The sequence below is a fragment of the Lepidochelys olivacea genome (assembly GCF_965140295.1).
Source record: "Lepidochelys olivacea isolate rLepOli2 genome assembly, chromosome: 3".
NCBI classification, from domain to species: Eukaryota; Metazoa; Chordata; order Testudines; family Cheloniidae; genus Lepidochelys; species Lepidochelys olivacea.
The window spans coordinates 136,152,997-136,174,159 of NC_140413.1; the positions used below are offsets into that span (position 1 = coordinate 136,152,997).

At 38.7% G+C, this 21,163-nt stretch overlaps 1 protein-coding gene across 4 annotated transcripts in view; it reads left to right on the forward strand.

Annotated features, from left to right (window-relative positions):
- The first annotated feature begins 4,939 nt into the window (after window positions 1–4,939).
- The window catches only part of ACTN2 (actinin alpha 2), an 87,692-nt gene continuing 71,468 nt past the window's right edge, over window positions 4,940–21,163 (forward strand). For all 4 annotated transcript variants that reach the window (XM_084622201.1, XM_084622200.1, XM_084622198.1 and 1 more), the window contains exon 1: window positions 4,940–5,266. In XM_084622201.1, the coding sequence (XP_084478327.1) occupies window positions 5,141–5,266 (126 nt within the window). In that variant the 5' untranslated portion in view covers window positions 4,940–5,140. The remainder of the gene's footprint in view (window positions 5,267–21,163) is intronic.

Below are 21,163 nucleotides of genomic sequence, written 5' to 3' on the forward strand. Positions count from 1 at the left end.
TCTTTGTGCTAGCTGAATATTAGACTGTAAGTTCCTTGGAATAATAACCTTGTCTTTTTGCTTGCCTCTGGCACTATATATACATTAAATAATAATAGTTCATTTTACATTACATCATTACATTACATCCTTTCCACAACCGTGTTAGATCTCAGGGTGGAAACTAGCTGTGACACCCGGGCACTCCAATATTCACCACTGTTATGTAATTAGGAAATGTTTTGTACAAAGTATGCCTTCTGAGGTATCGTTCTAAAAGTCTTGATCGGATAGACAGTAAGATCTCATTGGATTGTATGTGCTGCCGTCGTATGTGAAGTTATGAAGTCTGGCACTGTGTGTGTTACTGAAACTTGTTGTGAGGTTGAAAATGCCCACAATCAGCCTTTCAGGTATGACAGTAAAAAGGCCAAACAATGTTAATGGCTTGTGGAGGAAATGCACACAAGCACTAGGTTTACCCCAGGAACTGTGTACAGTAGAAACCTCTCAGAGATAGCCCTACACCATGGAAACTGTTTGACCTAGGTCACAGCAAAACTACTTTCCAGCAAGTGAGAAGAAGATATAAAAGGGGGAAAGTGATATCATGATGGGACCTCACTCTCTCTACAACAACAACACGCCTGGAAACATCTGAAGAATAAAGACTGAATGGGGGGAAGCCTGGGACTCCAGGTTAAAGGGTTTTCTAGCCTGTGTATGAAAACCTGGATAATCCAAGCTGCAAAGCCAAGGCAGCTTGTGCCTTAAGAATCTGCCAGCCTGTTTATCACTCAGGTAGGATATGAATTAGCAAATTCTCACCCTATCTAGTGTGTTAAGCTCAGTTCGTGGTTTTGTTTATTCACTAGGTAATCTGCTTTGATCTGTTTGCTATCATTTATAATCACTTAAAATCTATCCTTTTGTAGTTAATAAACTTATTTTATGTTTTAATCCAAACCAGTGTACGTTTGACTAAGGTGTCTGGGGAAAATCTCAGTTTGGTAACCACAAGTGTGTATGGTCCTCCTCACATTGAGGGAGAGGCAGACCAGGTGTTAAACCCATAGACTGGCCAGATTTGACCAGGGCAGGACGGTACTGCCCTGGGGTCCTAGGCTGGGAGGCTGGTGGTTAGAGAGCCTGCATGTGACTGCAGCTGGGTGTATTCCTACCTGTGTGAATGCTGGTGAAAGTGCAAGCTTGGAGGGCTGCAACTTGTCATGGCAACACAATGTGAGAGGGAGCTCAGGCTGGTGGGTCAGAGGGCTCAGTAATACCCCAGTTCCAGGTGGCACCCCATGGAGAACCCACCACACTAGTCTCTTCCATTTTTCTCTGTCATTTGCTGCTGCTTCCATCTGCTCCACATTGTTGAGATTGACTGACTGTTCTGCCCTCCCCGCTAGGGGTTCTTTGTAAGGTTTCTCTTGGGCCACCCTCATTTCCTCAGACCAGTTGGTTCCCACTTGACAGCTTCATGTGGGAATCTGTATGTTGGCATCCAGAGTACATGCCCCAAATATGTGTTTTTACTGATGTCCCAGAATGTCGAGTCTAGAATTAGTTGTCCATCTCCCTCATGATCTGCAAGATCTGCAAGAAACATTGTTCTCGCGCTCCAGTAACTAACTTTAAAGTGTTTTCTTGCTGCCAGCATCAAACTTTTCAGGGTTCAGGCTTCCAGAGACTGGCTTTCACCAGGAGCCTTCATGCAGCATGAGGGATCAGTGCTGGTCTCTGCTAAGCAGCCATTTTTACGAGGAGGGCTTCTGCAAATTCAGATACAGCATAGACACTGGTGTGTTGGTTCCACTCTCTGCCTGCAATAGTACTGTAAGCACATTCCATTCTTTTCATTTCTTCCATATCAAGCAGCCAGGAGAATCATGATCTGATGTAACCCTCTTTTTATTAATGAGAAATTGTTTTTGAGATTGTTGTTCAGCACCCTGAGTGCCTTTGCAGAGGGTGCTTTATAAATGATGATAATGGGTGATTGTTACAAAGATTAAAAAGAAAGGGATATGGTAATTCTACTTTTTCAGTTACATTAAACACAAAACAGTTGCCTTCTGTCATTAGATATCAAATATAATTCCCAGATCCAGCTTATTAGATTTTTAGGTCACATTATTCTAAGTCATGATATCTGTTCATTCCGGTGGGCAATGATTCTATGAATGGAGACTAGAACTGGTCACAAAATAGGCTTTTTTAGCTGAAAATTCCATTTTTGGCAAAAAATCAAAACCGGAAATATTTTGATTAGGAAATGCTCCCATGCTGCCTCATGGAAGTTGTAGTTCGGGTACGTTATGTTCCTATTCTCCTCTATAGGCTGTTGTCCCTGCTCAGACAACATCTCCTATGAAGCACCATAGTCTCCTTTCACGTAAGGGAAATAGTTGCACTGGGAGTCACTGGCCATAGTACATCATGGGAGATGTAGTCTGCCTGGGTAGCCTGGCCCATAGAGGCATATGGGGACATGAAGAAATAGATCTGCAATCCCATGAAACACCACAGTAGGATATCGGAATAAAAATATTTTGTTTTTTGGGTATTTGCTTTTTCTATGAAAAATCAAAAATATCCAGAGAAAGCAGGTACTTTTTGTGGGGAAAAAAAACCTGTTTTGTCGAAAACTCCAATTTTCTGTTGTAAAAGTTTAGACAGGAAATTTTCCGTCCGCTCCAGTCGAGACTGTAGAACACAGCTGACTATACCACCAACATGCAAGGGCCTTCGGAGACCCTAGTTTATTTCTTGATGGATGACTCCTCATTTCTCTTGTAATGCAGTTTGTCTGTTACTTTTGAGTATACAGTATTCTAATGATTTCCATATACAAGTGAGCAATTGAATATAGTTAATGACTATACCTAATATTCTCAATACAAATTTTTGTTTATTTTTTGCCATTTATTCACCTACTTTTATTGTATGTCATATAAAGTTATTTAAAATATTTTTAAAAATATTTTAATTGTAGAATTATTAAGGGGCATTTACCAGACTCACCGTAATGAAGACTGAAGCTAGCTTCCTGATGAAGGCCCTAAGACAGCAACTTATTAAACAAACACTAAGTACTTTGAATCAGAGCCATTAGCCTGATGTTAAAAACTCACCCCCTAACTTCACCAGATATTTGACTTGCTACATTTTATCCAAGGGAAGACTTTTTCTGGAAAGATTGATACAAATTACTGAGAAGTTTTAGAAACACAGGGTGTCAACATTTCCCATAATTTGCTTATTAAAAAGAATTTCCTATGGAATTTTTGCCTAGTTTTCATCTATAAACATCAACCTTCTCCTGTAGCGTTTAATGACTAGAAAAAGACTTTTCATTTGGGTTTTGAAATATTTAAAGTTATCATGTAAATACCCAAACCCAGATGACTATACACATTGTGTGTGTGTGTGTATAATTGATGAATAAAACCATCACAAAATATGTCAGCATAGTAATAATGTGCATATTTCTAAACTGTGTTCCTTTGGGATGACTGCCTATAGGCTGTCCTAATGTTACATTCACCCTTGTAGTTCACTCCTAGCATCTCAAGGGACACCTACCACTTAATACAGTGGCCGCAAATCTGACCTTGTTTGTTTGGGGGTCAATTTTGCTGAGCATTCTGTCTTTGACAAAAGGCTTTGACAAAGCCCTGGCTGGGATGAGTTAGTTGGGGATGGGTCCTGCTTTGAGCAGGGGGTGGGACTAGATGACTCCTGAGGTCCCTTCCAGCCCTGATCTTCTGTGATCCTGTGGTTTGTAGATGAGGAGAGGTTTGTGTCCAATACAAGCACTAGCACAGGGATGACCTTCCCTGGCAATGCTTGGGTGAGTGTTTAATAATAGACTAGATGAAGAACAAAGTAAACCTGCCTGCCAGTTCCCAAGAGAAATGTTCTCCCTAGGAAAATTAAAATGTTATGACATGGGAAGCATGGGATGTGCTTGTCTGAATTGTGTTTTCATTGTTCACAAGGCACCATAAAGAGAACAAAAAGTTTCCCCACTGAATTTTCCAAAAAACTTTTCCTAAATTATTGCCTTAGCAGTCATTAATTTATAATTCTCTCATTCTAACCAGGGGGGCAGATTCTGCAAACTGCTGAACATCCTCTGCATCCCATTGATTTCAGTGGGAGCTGAGAGTGCTCAGAACTTTGCTAGATCTGGCTTTTTTTCTCTCTGGTTTATATTCCAGTTCTGATATATTTAGTCATTTTGTTTTCTCTTGGTAAATGCTTTTCTATAGTGACTCATGAGAACCTTTTCAAAAAGGGAGATGGGGTGAAGTGAGTCAAGGGCCTTGAAGCTTTGGACCAACAGTAAGTAACATGTTGGTTTTATATGTGTGTGTGTGTGTGTATATAATATATCTTGATTCTGTTTTTTAATTTATAAATTGTAATCAGCTCTCCAAACTACAGATGCATGCACCAAACATAAAAAGATGAAACTTCAACAGTTTCTGAGTGCTATTAAAAGAAAAAAGACAGTAATGCAAATCACAGAAAATGTTCAGAGCCACTGAACAGAGAATGTATACAGAGGTGAATTTCCTTGATTAGACTTCCCTCCTGCAGATAAATCATTGCTCTTCTCTGCACAGTAAATACCTACATGTATTTGTGTAACAGTTTAATAACACTTAATAGCAAATGCAAAATTGCATAGTCTTCTATATACCAACAGATCATTCTGCTTCTGCTGATCAGGCTGAAGGTCTGCCTTGCAACTTGTAAACGAGAGACTGAAAAAGGTGGGGGCTAGTCCAGGCTGCTGAGCCACGTGACACAGTGGGGATAATAAGCAGCAGCAGTGAGCTGGAGCTGGGGCTTCTCTGGAGATTCAGCCACAGGGACCTGCAGCAGCAGCAGCAGCAGCAGAGTGGGAGGGAGGGAAGTGAAGTGAAGGTCATCACAGTTCAGCTCATACCTGTATCCTGACAGCTTCAACCTGTCCTGCCAGCAAGACTCATCAATATTAACACCCTCTCACCTTGAAAAAAGAAAAAAAGAAAGAAGGAAGCAGGGAAAAAACACCACTGCCTGAAATCAAAGAAAAAAGTAAAAAATAAAAATCAAGTAATAAAAGCCACAGCAAGTGTAGAGTTGAATCTGGTCCTTGAGCAATATGAACCAGATAGAAACAAGTATGCAGTACAGCTATGAATATGAAGATGATGAGTATATGATCCAAGAGGAAGAATGGGATAGGGACATGCTCCTGGACCCAGCATGGGAGAAACAGCAAAGGAAGGTCAGGAAAGAAAATAAACTGTGTGTCTGTCGATGTGTGTCTGTGGAATAATAATCACCGCCTTATTATAACACTTTATCTTGTAGCTGTAAATGAATGTGCACTAGTGAATTCAAGTGCTATAATTTTTGCAAAGGAATCTATGATCAGTTTTACTTTTTATATAAACATTTTTAGCTATGTTGTTATATATAGCTTATGAAATAGTCCTTCACTTTCACTTTTAGAATTCTTATATATAAATGGAGACTGTATATGAAATTAAATGAATATCATGAAAGTTTTTTGATACACTTTGATTCAATATTTTTCATGCTCACATTGGCTGTTGGCAGAGATTTTAACCATTCCTAAAATCACTTTCTGGGCCATATTTTCAAAAAGTGGCCTCTGAATTTGTGTAAATTCACCTGATTGCCTGTAAAAATAAGATAATTGAAAGTGTAAATGAGAAGCTATGCCTGCAATTACCCAAAATGCACTTGCAACTGCATATTTCCAGGAACAAACTGAGAGACCACTTTTGAAATTAAGGTCCTCTGAGTTGACTCGTATTAGAATTTACTGTCAAATCCAGTGGAACAGTCTTGTTAAGAAACTATAGTCTTGGGAAATGTTCAGGCTGAGGTTTAAAAAGTCTCTTTATTTACTGAGTTAGGGACTGAAAGGTACCCAGCTGTCGTCCTACCAACTTACAGAGACAACTCTGTAAACGCCCTGAGCATCCTACTGTGGAGGAAATGCTTCTTACCTTCTGAATTTTGAAAAACAGTTGTACCAGCATAGAGGCTGATGATGCTCGGTTGCTGAGTACAGGTGGTATTTATAATCTTATCAGCAACTTGATTAACAGTTTTGATACTCCACTAGATAATCACTAATACGGCTTCATTAAAACATGACAAAGTAGAAATCACCTAAGCTGTTGCATAAGCAGCACATGGGAAAGGGATGATCACATCCGATGAAGTGAGCTGTAGCTCACGAAAGCTTATGCCAAATAAATTTGTTAGTCTCTAAGGTGCCACAAGTCCTCCTTTTCTTTTTGCAAATACAGACTAACAAGGCTGCTACTCTGAAACCTGTGAAATATTTCTGTTATTTCCTAAAGTAACAGATAATGTTGAAATTTATAGCTGTAAGATCTGGAGTTATGAGGTCATCTGCTAATTGCAGAAATAAAATATGTGGTATCCATCAGGCAATTGGGCCAAATTCTGTCCTTTGCTATGTGTGAAGAGCTCCCATTGAAAATTTCAGTGGAAGTTGCATATGTGTATCTGAAGGTAGAATTCAGCCTATTGAACACCTACCCTCTGTATATAACCTCTTTCTCAATGTAAGAGCAATTAGTTGCTTTTAGCAGGAAACTAAGGGTGAAATCCTGACCATAGGTCAATGAGTCTTTTTTCCCCATTAAATTCAATAGGGCAAGGATTTCACCCTAAATTTCTACTTCTAGCAAAATTGCAAACCTTTCTCCTCCCTTTATTTTTTGTTTTTGTGTGTTTAGTTTTCAGGACCTGGCATGGTAGCATCTGTTCAGATACTACTGTGTGTAGGTAATGTGCACTCTGTTTGATGTCTTGAATACTGGTCTTTATATCTGTTATTTCAATTGTATCCTCTGGACCAGTAATAAAACTACAGCAGTCATCACTTAGATTTATTTTAGTTGGACTTTATTTTTTTATCTGGTGAGCAAGTGATTCTGATGCACTGTAACCTATGTGGCAATTAAAGTATGGAAGGCTTTTCAGGATTAGAAAATTGACGTTGTTCATTTTGTAAAGTATGGTACTTATAGTTTCTCTAAGGACCTAATACAGTTTCTTATGCAGCAAAAAACCACATTGTATAACAACTGCAGTTTTGTACAACAGTTTTGTATTTCCAAGTAGCATCAGGTAGATTTACTTTTCTTGAAAATATTGAATTCATAAGACTGCAGCATCCAGGATAAAATTGATCCTGTGTCCCATTTGAGTCTATGTTCTTGGCAGAGTGGGCAGATGCACAGAATGCTGTGGTAAAGAAGACAAAGTACTGAGGGGTTTTTAATAGTGTGGCAGTTGAATAACTCTTGGACAGTCCAGAAGAGTTTTCCTACAGTGAAAACCAGATATGCAGAGAATCTGGGTTTATTTTTGTTAGCAGTTAATCTGTTGCACATTTTTAACATTTGTTTGGGGTGGTGGAGGGAGTAGGACAGGGAAACGCTCATGTGAATCACAAACTGTGGACTCAGCATTTCTATCTCTTGTTCTATACCAGTTTGATTTTTCACTCCAGTTCGACAATGCTTCCGTGGAAAGTTAGCAGTTTAGAGCACATCAATAGATTAGCTATATTGTGGTTTTGTTTCTTTTCTGCCATGTGCATTTAAAACAAATGCCAAAGTGATGCATACATTTAAAAATGACTAAGAGAGGGCATTCTTATTCCTTGGTTTAGAAAGGAGTCTGATAGTATATTTTCCCCTGGATTAATAATATCTCAGTAGATGGCCTGATGGATCTGAAGTGATCTAAGGGTGTCAAAATCATTTTTTCAGGGTGCTAAAATAAGTTCCGGAAAGTACATTCCCCATTCCCATATTTACTGGAGAAGGCTGTATATGCTTGGGTGGGCACAACGCTTTGTTCAAATATAATAATGAATAGTGATCTCAGTGCAACCCTGGCAGTTGGCAGCATATATGTTCTATGAGACAATCTTGGAAGAGGACAAAAATAAATGCCACTGTTTCTATTGTTGGCTGCCCTCTCCAGACTTGCCATTTCACTGATATGCATGGTATGAGATCTGTCAACAGATGCTGGTAACACATGATGACGTCCATAGGATTACAATGGATATGACGCTAATTATAACCACAGCTCATAGGGTATTGAGTCTGCAGTAATCCAGGCTCTTGCTGTGGAATTCTTTGTTGCAGAAGTCTCAGTTAAATATGATGTACATTGTACAAAAGGAAGCTGGGGAGTAGCTTTGCTGTATCTGTTGTGAACGTGAACTGCAAATTGAAAGCTTCAGTTGGCGCAAAGTTTCAGAGTAACAGTTTAACCTGTGTAAAAGGACACCACTAAAGTGCAGCAGTTGGCAGTATACAATATTAGATGCTAATGGTGCAAAACATAATTGGGGATTGTAGGGTTTGAATTTCAAACAGAGGTTTGAAAGGATTAAATTATGAGATTATTAGTATGTCTTCATTATGCCGTGTGTAGAGATGCTTCCAATACATGCTGATCAGAAAAGTTCAATTTTTGTGTCTTGTTTTCATCTTCGGGAGAAAGTGAACAGAGTAAATTAGTACTTTGGAAGTTTACTGCTTAATAAAAACACAGTGCTTTGCCATTGTCAATATGCACTTTGCTTGCTTGGTTGTTTAAAAAATATTCTGCAAGTGATGTGGATGTAGACACTTGTTCATTTGAACCTAAAAGGAAGCCATCAAGCACAGTTTATATTGGGCCACTTACTAGTCATGGGAGATAATACCTTTCAGTCACTGCCAAGCTGGGCTGGATATGAACTGAAAGCCATACTTGCTGACAATGGAAAATTTAAAAGCCTAAGATTTCCCTTCTGATTTCTGCTGTTTCAAAACAAAAACCTGATATCTAATACATTTCAATAAAATATTTCAGTAATAATTCAATAGGGAAAAGACTATCAATTTACTTTAGGCAAATTGGGGCAATGGTAAACTCAAGAACTGAAGTCCTGTATTCTTTGCTGCCTGCCCCTTCGGTTTTAATGAATGTCATCTTTACAACTGGCATCTGATCCTGTGACACCGATGGCTGTGGCATTACCAAATGTCTTGAGATTCTGGAGTCAGTCTCAAAGGCTTTTGGAGTATTCTCAGGCTGAGGCTTGGGTGAAAAGACTGAGTATCAGCATGTATGTTGAAGACATTGACGTGAAAGGCATTACATCCCTTGAGCCCAGGTTTCCCCACAAAGGGCATGACATTGATATTTCAGGGTCATCAATTGGATTAAAATTATAGGTGGCTTTTTCAAATAAATTCTGTTGCCTTTTATTATTTGTGTCATATATAGAAACAAGTGCTCTCGAATTTTTAGACATAGGTAGGAAGACAAAGGTCAATCTTTCGGTTCTGTGTTTGTACAGTGCCTAGCCCAGGGGAGTTCTGGTCCTTGACCAGGGCTCATAGGCACTATCACAATGTAAATAATAATTATTAATAAGATTCCTGCCTCAAGAAACCTACAGTCCTAACACTGATGGGGCTGTGTCTTGGTGCTGAGGGTTCCAGGGGTAGTAATTTACAGGGGAAGTATTTTGTTACTCTAGTAAATTTGTTTTCACTTGTACGAAGCTATATCACTATTTCTTCATTTATTCCTTTTTTAGCTAACTTGCTTGTTTGTTTCCCACTAGCGCTCTCTAATGCCAACTACTTAACACTGTGCTTGCAGTCGTCTATTTTTCATTTGTTTAATCCCAGTTAAAATATTTCACATAAAGTGGGATTTTCAAAAGCACACTTTTTGACTTAACTTTTACTCCCCTTGAAATCAATGGTAAAAATGGGTGCATGGCTGTCATTGACCCAGCTGTGCTGTACAGTCCATTTGGGCAAGACCCTTACATCTGTGCAGAGTCCCATTGGAGTCAGTGTGTTTCTGCACGGATGCAGCAGTTCACCCACACAGATCAGAGTGAAGGAGGGGTGCTCTTACGAATAACAGCTTCAAATGTTATGGAAAATTCAATGCTTACCTTTTATCTTAACAAAGCAAGAGTATGCTGTTGAGAATAGTATTTGCAATTCTAAATCGGGGGGGTTGCCACTCAGGGAGGTATATTAAGCTGGCTTTTTAAAATACTGAGGGCATACATTTTTGTCCTGCGATGCCCCTGTAACTCCTATTTAATATTAATGGGAGTTATACATATGAATTGAGAGCAGACTGTAATTCCAAGTATGCAAACCTCTATTGAATAATTAGGTTCATCCATATTATTTTAACCTTTAACATACATGGAATTTAAATACTTAATTTCATATAGTTAAACATTGCTTGTATTACAGCTGATTTCTGGGCCCCAGAGACATTGTTTATTTAAAGGAATATATGGATATGTATTAAATACTATGAGTTAAGATATTCAACATTAGCAAGTCAGGAGATCCAAAAGGTAATCCTACAGCCCCGTTTGCTGTAACCCTGCTTTTAAAATATGTGGTTGTAATTGTTTTCCATTGGGAAAAGTTTCTTTTTCTTCCCTGTATTCTCACTATAAAGACAATATGTCAGAAGGGATTTTGCTCAAACTTAAAAACAAATTATCTTTGACCAGAGACCAAGAATAGATAACTTCTTAAAGGATGAATGTTTTGGAAAAGTTATGAGAGTAGAAAAATGGAATGACCATAATGGACACTGCTTTGGTCACACTGATGATTTTTCATATTGTGTATTAATAGGAGAAATGCTGGTCTTTTCTGCTTTTATTAACCAGATATAAAGATGTATTTGGTTAAAACGCCAAACCTGGCAGAAAGTATATATTGACTTCAGATACATTTAAGTAAGAAAACAGACTGTTTTATTGAATATTCTTATCCTGTGTTTACAGAATTATAATAGTTCATGGGGTAATAAGCTGTTATTGATACTTTATGTATTGGAATTTTTATTATGTTAACCTGTTCAATGTGATATTAAAATACAATGAGTTATAACCTCAAGCCTGTTTTTACTGTATTGTCTGTGTCAAGGAGAACAGAATGCTGCATTCTAGAGACTATCTCAGACGTGGGTGATAAGTGTGTGACTCTGGGGGGCTCGTATGCAGAGCCACCTTTACATCAGTGCCCCTAGTGGGAGTGCAGGGCTGAGAGTGGGATGTCTGTTTTGGCAGTGACAGATAAACAAGAGGACCTGAAATATAGGGAAGAGGGAGAAGTTGCGTGCTGGGAGCCCATCTAGAAATCTTTGTGCTCCTGATCTAGTGGCTACCTAGGCAGATAGATGCATGGAAGCTCATGATTCTTTTGAGTAGAAACATTGCCACCTTTTAAGTAAAGGACAGAAAGATTTATCTGATGCCTAAGTTTTATTTTTAGACAGCTTTTGTCATATAATGATTTATTGCTATGGGTTTTTTTAAACCTTGACATAAAACATTCTTGTTTGTTATTAAAGGAAATCATAAGCCTTTGGGATAAAGAAAAGATCTGAAGGTTGTGGACAGGTGCAATTCACTCTTCAGGATATCTGAACTAAAAGGGAATTTGCAGACTAGGGCAGTGTGTATGCTAGAAATCTTTGTCTCATACCATCCTTTGGAGTACTTCAGGCATGATTGTCTATCGTTGTCCTATAAATTAATAGAAAGTGTACTGGAACAAGATTTCTGGCCTTAGTTATACTATTATAGACAAAGCCAGCACAAGAAGTCTTAATCTTATTTACACTGGTGGTATAAAGGGTTCTTTTAAGGTGGGTTCTTTTAATTTCTGCTTAATTTAAGGCCTTTTTACACTGCTAGAGTAGCACCAAAGGGCCTTAATGTAAACAAGAATAAAATCTCAAAGTATTTATTTAGGCTAAATCCTGTACTCCTCTTGCATGAAAAACTCCTTTTGATTTCACTGGGAAGTATGCACGTGTGAAGACTGCCAGAACAGAACAGGCTTGTCAGGAAAAAAACACATTGTTTTGTATCCTACTAAATATCCAATCTTTGGCAATATACAGATTAATTTTTCCTTTATGATGTATTAATTTGGCATGTAAATCCTGTAATTACAGCCTCCATCATACTAGAAAATAAGAAAAGTTTGCATTTTAGAAGTATAGGCACAGAAGACTCTCTTAGGAAAGACTAGTCACCATTATGGACCAAATTATCCATCTAGTTAAACGTGTGCAACTTAATTGAGTTCAGTGGCATTGCACTGATGAACAGGAATTAAGAGAAATTGACTCTATAAATCTGTAGGCAACATCTGTAAATAGTTACAGTAAATTTCACTCCAGAGTCCATGCTGGCTTCCATCAGTGTAGCCTCAGTAGAAATACCCCTCCTTCTTGAAAAGTCTGACAGGGTGAGGAGAAGTTTAAAGTGATGGAAGGCAGCAGCCCCATTCCTCACCTCTGGGATAAAAGAGGTGATCAAGCCTGGGTTGCACACACTGTGGATAAAATAGGAAAAAGAAATTAAATGGGTGCCAGGACTGGTTGGAGATCACTAGGAAAATTAGGAAATGTAGAAATATTACTGTTATACTTAAGGGTGCCCCAGGACACCACTGTTGTTATTTGGAGTATAATAGTATCCACAGATTGTGATAGGCACCTTCCAATTGCAGGTCGACTTTGCATTGAGAGATGGGTAGGCAGACCTGTGCCTGTGCAGAGCCCCATTGAAATAAATGGCTCTATGTATCTGCAGAGGTCTGCTCATGAAGATTCACGGACATATAGTATATGAAGACAATCTCTGCCCCGAAGAGTTTCTAGCAATGTGATACAGACAGCAGGGTCTCCTTATGCCCACATGGAATCCCATTGAATTTAATGGGGCTCTATACAGGCACCTGTAGGGCAGGGCCTAAGTAAACAAGTAGTGTTTGAAGGGTAAGGGAGAGGGATGAAAACACAGTCTTTAAAAATAAATAAATATCAACATTCCCGCTACTTCACTACCTAGCCAATATTAATTGGCAATTTTTTGTCGGCATTACAGTAGATGTGTGTCTCTAGATAAGTGGCTTTACAGACTAACTTAGGGAAGGGATTCCGTTTGTAAGGAGTGCCATGGAGGGAAGTACAAAGACAGTTGTGGGAGATCATATCTCATGTGACCTGCAGAGTCCTAAAATGCAACTCCCAGCCATCCTCTCCCTGTATCCTCTGGGTGAGAACACAGTTGATAAACTGCCAAGTTTTTAATTACTGGTGATTAAAGCAGCAAAAAGCAAACAATTTATATTTATCAGGTTTATTTATCAACAGGTTCAAGTGAATATCATGGTTGTGTGCATTTAAAAAAAGGAATGATGTGCCTATAATATGAAAATTAGGTGCAGCCGCTGGGCTCGGGGCAAGCATCCAACATGGATCTTAGCATCGCAAACTTTCCGCACCCCGAGGCTAAGTGTTTTTCTCAGGTTGGTCAGGGTTTTCCTCTTTTAAACAGAAGAGAATGTTGATTGTTGAGAAGTTATTATATATTAACTATTTTCTAGTATTATGCCTTATATTGTAGATTCTGATCCTACAAAGGGACCCACAAACAGAGAGCCCTACTCTTGTGCAGCATCCTGCGGAAAGTAGTAGGGCTCCATGTAGGAGTCAGGGCTGTGTACGTGGATTGTTTTGCAGGATTAGGCCCTTAGAGATTGGTTTTAAGTTAAAATCGTAACATGCTGAATTCCTTTTGCTAATGTGACTTGTGTGGAATTGTGTCTGAGAGGAGGACACTGAAGCAGTGGCAGAGTGACCATATTTTGTTAGCGTGTTTGATATTTTATCTAAATATTATCAATAAACTCTACTCTGAGGGAGAAATAAATGAAAATTGTGGCCATATGTACCCAGAATATAAAAGAAAATTAAACAGAGCTTTTATGAAACTATCTCAACCAGCAATATTTCATGGTGGCAGAAGTTTATAGTTCTATTGGGAAATCCTTTTAAAAAACCCAAACAAAACACCATTTTATTTTAAGAAATAAGTGCATCGGTGCAGTACCAATATTTATTCATTTATTTTATTCCTTTCAATTTATAGTCATCCTCTAATCTGAATGTAGCACTTTTGCTTTCTAATGGGCAAATTCTGTATTACACTATGCAGTTCTACTGAATTCATTACAGTGGGACGGAACAACTGGATTTTAAAAATACTCAGTGTCCTTTATAACACAGCTGGCTAGATTTAAGCATTCTAGAACTGAACTTGGTTACAGAGGAATATGTTAGATTATTAATTTCTCTGGCATGTATATATGATACACTCCAGAGAGAAGAATTTATATGAAGTAGAATTGCCTAAAATGCTTCCTGATAAGGAACATAACTTTGTGGACATCACAGTCAAGTTAATATTGTTCAAAAATTAATTTTCTGGTTTTTTTAAGTTAATTTAAATATATTGAAAAATATACCTTTTTCATCATAGTTGGTTTCTAGGAAGTATATGCACCTCAGGCTGTTGTAATAAGACACTGGTAATATTTGCATTTGCAAACAGACTTGCATGTATACCAGCTTGGGCCAACCAAGGTTGTTGTTAATGCACTGGAGCTCTCTAAAAGAAAAAGCATTGATGGATTTTAGTATACATCGAACTGAGACCATTGGGCAGAGCCATTCACAATGTCATCAGGCACTGTGCAATGGTCCCTTTTCAGTTTATAAAATCAGGCATGAATTTAAGAAGATTACCTATTCCACATTATTTAACAGGAAAATACAACTGAATGATCACCTTCTGTGACTGTGCTTCTGTTCCTATACAGTAACTTTTCCCTGTGGTACTGGAAGCAACTGTTTTTTAAACTAACTAGGGTGGCGTGATTCTAATAATTCTCAAACTACTGGTGGGAAAGAATTACTGTGTAGGACCCGAGGTTCAGTTGCTGTCAGTGGTGATTTTCCTCTGTTGCTGGGGATGTTGGAACAGGAGAGAGAGCCTGAATAATCAGGTGAAGGAGAGGGAAGGAGAGCAAAATGAAAAGAGAGAGAATTGAGAGGGAGGGAGATTGAAACTAAGGACAGATACCAAACAGCTGAAGGGAGATTAGAAACCAGAGACCAGCCATGCCTGCTGATAGTGTGTGTGGGGAGGGGGGGAGGAGCCGGCTTCAGCAGTTTTACTGATCGTGCTCAGTCTGTATGACCATGCTCAATACAAGCCAAGTACCAAATCTGGAGGGGCATGTGACCCTGCATGCGCCCCACTCCCCATGGGTCACCTCTGCTAGAAACACACACAACCTGAGAAGTGTAAGAAAGAAATGTAGGGATATAATAAGAGACATGGTGGATAGGGCAATATCTTTTATTGAACCAACTTCTCTGTTGGTGAAAGAGACAAGCTTTAGAGCTACACAGAGCTCTTCAGCAGGTCAGGGAAAGGCACTCAGAGTGTCACAGCCAAATACAAGGTAGAACAGATTGTTTAGTATAAGTAGCTAACACATATTTTAAGAGACCATTCAAGGTAAAGTGACCTGTTAACGCCTCTCCAGTCATAGGACAAAAAAGTGGGATTAGTGGATTACAAATTGCTGTAATAAAAGACATAAAGCCAGCGTCTTTATTAAGACCATGATTTTTAGTGTCTAGCAAAGTTATGAATTTAAGCACCCAGGCTCGTCTTTTGAAGGTTTTGTGCAGGTTTCCTTTGAGGATGATGACTGATAGATCATTTTGTGATGTGTTCACCCACAGGTGATATGTTTTTTGTCATTTATCGTTTTTCTGTTTGAAAAATACCTAGCACTTTCATACTTTTGATCAAATATTTTGCACGCACATAACTGAAAAACAACTGGCGCTAGAAAGACCAAACATTAAATCTAGGTCTTTAAAGATAAAAACCACTGTGCCAACAACTCCATGGTATTGCCCTTGCCCTATAATGCAAATTCATGCTTCCTTTTCCATCAGATTTTTCCTTCCAACCTTTTTAGCTACCATACCACATTACAGAAAAAGATCAAAGATGATAAAGCTTGAATTAGTGGTGAGAAACATTCTTCAGTGTTTATCATGAAAAGAGAAGGTGGAGTGTGAATAGTTCACCCTCCATTGGCTAACTCAAGCAGTTCTTCCAAAAACCCAAACTTTTTAATACTTCAAATTGCAAAGTTACGTAGTAGGCAGAACACTGTCATGAAAATTTCACAACAAAATCTACTTGCTTGCCCATTTTACCATGATAATTGATAATCATTAAAAGAATAATATTTTACTTTAAAATTTTTTTCTCGAGGGTGAGTGGGTAAGTAGAATTTTAGAAAATTACAATAGGAGTTAAAGACTGACAATATTTTTCATAGCTCTATGATAAATCCTTGCTATTGTTTTTGGAGTCACACTTACTAATACCTCTGATTTGGGGCTGTCTACATAGGCAATTTGACCTTGTTGTGGGATTATGTTGTTGTTTATTATTTGTATTACTGTAGCAACTAGAAGCCCTAGGCATGGCCTAGGATCCCATTGTGCTCGGTGCTATATAAACACAGAACAAAAAGACAGTACCTGTCCCAAAGATTTTACCCGTTTTGGTTCTGCCTGTGTAGATGGAACCAAACCATATTTTAGCCACATTACTGAATCGTGTTACAGTCCTATCACTAATGCATTCTAACACAACAGGGGCAACTGGATGTAATTTGATGGCTTGTGTTGCATAGGTGAGAAGGGATCTAATGGTCTCTTGGGCCTTAAAAATCTATTACTCTGACATGATTAGATGACAACTGTGTTAAAATATGATACTTGACATAGTAAATGTCCCACAGTGGTGTGTTTTTATTTGTTTTTTTAAAGAGTAGTACAATATGCTTAAGTCAATGTAAGCTGAGGATACATTAGAGGACAAATGAACAGTTATCCAGAAAACCAGGCCAAATTTCAACCCCATTTTCAGAAATAGCTGCCTAAAAATTAGGCTCTCAGTTCTTGTTTAGGGTCTCGGTTCAGGAAAAGACTTCCACATGTGCTTAAATCCATCCCTACATGGGCCAAGCACATGCCTACAGTTAAGTATGTGTTTAAGTGCTGCCCTGGATGAGGATGCTTTCCTAAACTGGTACCTAAATAAGTGCCCTGATTTTTCAAAAGTATTGAACACCCAGACTCATCAGTTCCCACTGAATTCAATAGGAACTGCAGGCTATGCAGCACTTCTGAAAATCAGGGCACTTATTTAGGAACCTAAACAAGGGTTTAGGAGCCTATCTTTGGGCAAACTTTTTTGAAAATCTTGGTCCCAGCATAGCTTTCTGGTGCTGGAAAGGCTAATAATTTGCACATTTGTATGTGAGACGACAAGGAACTTACTGTTTGTAGAAAACCAATAATCACCTGCATGGCGTGAGCAAAGAAAACATAAATGCTGGTGCAGCTTTGAGGGATTTTTTAAGCTATGGGTCTTTCTTCAGGCTGTGGAAAACCTGTAGGGTCAAATTTCAATCCCATCTGTAGCTAGATAAACTTCAGTGGAGTTACGTCAGGAATCAGTTTGGCCCTATCTATTCTATTTAATGTCTTTATCTACACATATAGTGTATTATACATCTGTCACCAGGGTTTTGGCAAGCTACTAGAATTATTAAAAACAAACAAACAAAACACCATACAAATAGTCTGAAGATTGTACTTCCTGCCTTTGCCTTGTGGCCTGTGTTTCCATGACGCAAAGCGGCCCCATAGTCAAAATGTTTTATGACCAGAAAACATGCACTTTAACAAAGAACTTCTATGTTTACTTGACAAAGGATTTGCTCATTACAAATTCAGCGCTCGCTCTAAAAACAGATGTTCCTGCTCCCTGCATTTGAGCTGTCGCTGTTTATTATTTTTTTTCTATTGATTCTGGTTAGGTTCTTAAGCAAAAACAAGTTAGTTAATACCATTTTGTGTGCATATATAATGATGATATCTATTTATAGTCTCTGAGTAAGATATTTAAAAGCACCTTCGTGGCTTTGGCACACAAGTCCCATTTTCAAAAATGACTTAGGTATTTTAGTCCTATTGAAAGTCAATGGGACTTGGTGGCCGAAATACATTGGTGCTTTTGAAAATTTTACTCTCTGTCTACTTTGTCACAGAGCAATTGTGTTACTGAGGTTAAAAAATAACCAAGCACAATACATTTTAAATGCACCTCCTATATTTATGCCGTTGTATTCTAATAATAATAAAAAAGACAAAACCTTTAAAGTATTAAATCTAAAACGAATATTTTTTTTTATTTCTCAGTCAGCAACTGTGACTCGGCAGAGAAATTAACTTTCACTAGCTGAAGTATATGCTTTGTGTGCTGAGAAATACTGCATTTAATACACACAAGCGGGTTAGGTTACACAGTGAGCTAATGCAGAAGGCTTTTACTTCTGAGAAAGGGACCTCAGTTGAAATCTTGGTTTAGAGAAACTGAATTAGGTAGGCTTGAAATCTGTTATCTAACAGAGTACATATGCATTAATTCACTGTTCAAAAATACTCTGATGTCTGACCATAAATATATCTTCTTATGATCACTTACTAGTAAAAGGATATTAAAACACCAAATGGTCTTCAGATTGCATTGTCTCTTCTGAGTCTCTTCTCACTTTATTGGTGTGGAGGACATGATCTTACACTCGTGAACATTTTAAAAGCATGTTGATAAACTAAATTATGAAAACTTTTCTATCTACCCTATTAGTGGCTGAATCATACACTGGGGGAGGGGGGAGCAGGGGCGTGGCAATGTCACATATAATTAACAAGAAAAGATAGCACTGTGAAGAAAAAGCCTCAGAGAAAGCAGGGGAGACAGTTGGAAATCCAGTCTACTAAATCTTGGATTAGCCTACTTCAATTAATCCTACTATCTGGAGGGTATACCCTCCGTTTCACCCACACTATCATTTGGATGTAATTGTTTCCATCACATAACCTTAAATAGCCAAGGATCATTTAAAAATATGTCTGTATGGCATCTTCCAACTTATCTGTATATATATAATATATATATATATATATACACATCTTCTTACTATATGTTCCATTCTATGCATCCGATGAAGTGAGCTGTAGCCCACGAAAGCTTATGCTCTAATAAATTTGTTAGTCTCTAAGGTGCCACAAGTACTCCTGTTCTTTTTGTAGGGAAAAAAGTCAACCAGCACCTACACTGATGGTTCAGGAGGCAATGAGATGCCGGAAGGAGGGTGTTGGGGATCAGATGCCGCTGTTGATGATGGAAGAGCAGTGAGTGGGCCCTGAGACTGGAAAAGGGAACCAGAAATAAAATTCAGTGATATGAATGTTCATGTGCTGATGATGGGGCATTGGTCATGTTGATTCCCTCTGCTGAACTGACTTGGTGGAGAACTTTATCCAGTGCAGAGGGCATGTGCTCCACCTCAGAGTCCACGTGTGTAATACAGGTGTAGAAGTGCCTCTGCCGAACCATCAGAATAGCTAAGGAGAAGCTTCCTCTGGCACCTCCTCTTTCATCCTGTCTCAATTCTCCCTTTTCTCAATTCTAGAGGCAGTGACAGACATAGCAGAGCTTATGCAGTTTTTTCTACAAGTGGCTTGCCATAGGAGACTGGCCATGCAGCTGGAATAGACCCTACATGTAAGGTGCAGTACACAGAAAACGGAATGACATCTCCTTTCAGTTAGATCTCTACGTTCACACCCTTCATCATCACTCTGCCAAGCTACACATCTTCAATTGCCCCTAGCCCCTTTAACACTGTGTAGTTCCTTTTCTTGGAATAGCCTCCAGCTTGTTGATATCCTTCTGTTATGAAGGTGGCCAGACCTGAATATAATATTCCAGACATGATTTCACTTGAACTGTATAGAGGACCGATTACTTCCCTCCTTTGTGACTTGATGCCTTTGCATAGCAACTCAAAATCTCACTGGATTTGTTTGCTCTCATAGTACATACTATTTTTTGGTCTACCTCGCTATTTCACAGTTTTGCAGGAGTTGAACCTCAAAGGCTTCCCCACATCCTGCTGTTTACTCCAGTGCGGCGTAAATCTGTTTGGGGGCATAGAGATACCTCAGACATCACCATGCTCTACGGTGATCCAAAAAGCACCAGTACACTGTGCTTGCTAAAATATATCTGACACAAAGCTAGGTGACCCTGATAGAAGGAAATGTTTTCTTCAGCAGCACAAATGCCAGATTCTGTCCTTGATCCTGCAAGGTGGTGAGTATTGACTGAGAACTGCTGAGTACCATCAATCCTATTTATATCATTGGGAGTTAAGGGTACAACACCTTGCAGGTTTGGGCCCCCAGATGCATGCATGGTTTCCATTTACTTAAATGGGATTCACATATACAGTCAGAATTTGGCATTGTACTATATGTAAAACAAAGCACTGTAATGTCTTAATTGTTAAATTATTAAATGCTAGAACAATGTGGCTTACTGGAAGAGATCAGTGTGTTAATGAACCTTTGGTCCAAGGGGAAATACAAAATTAACCTTTGTAAGAATAAAAGACATCAAAGGCCGTAGTGTCAAAAACACAGCATTCAAGCCTAGGTATTATAGTTCTGTTCCATCAGTCCTTTTTTCCTATTTCTCTCCTCCCTCTCTCCCCCCCTGCCCAAAATTTTAACCTAATTTAGCAACTTTAGGTCTGGATCTGCTCTTCTCACAAGTTATGTGTGTCAAGCGGTCGTTTTTCACTCAATAGTACTTTCAGCATGAGAACACTTGTAAATTTAATAAATTATCCAGTTTCATTCACTTTTTGTAACATATTTTATATTTACAGAACCAACATTTTTAAGTGGCACAAAAGGGTCCTTAATTTACCTATTTTAGATACTTAAGTGGCCTCTATCACCATGGTATCTGAGGATATCACAATCTTTAATATATTTATCCTCACAGCACTCCAGTGAGGTAAGGAAGTAGTCTATGGATGGGAACTGAGGTATAGAGAGACTAAGAGTATGTCTGCATAACAAAGAAAAACCCGCATCTGGCCCATGCCAGCTGACTCAAGCTGTGGGGCTGTTTCATTGCTATGTAGACTTCCAGGCTCAGGCTGGAGTCAGAGTTCTGGGACCCTTCCATCCAGGCTCCAACCTGACCCCAGAAGTCTACACAGCAATGAAACAGGTCTGCAGCTTGAGCCCCATGAGC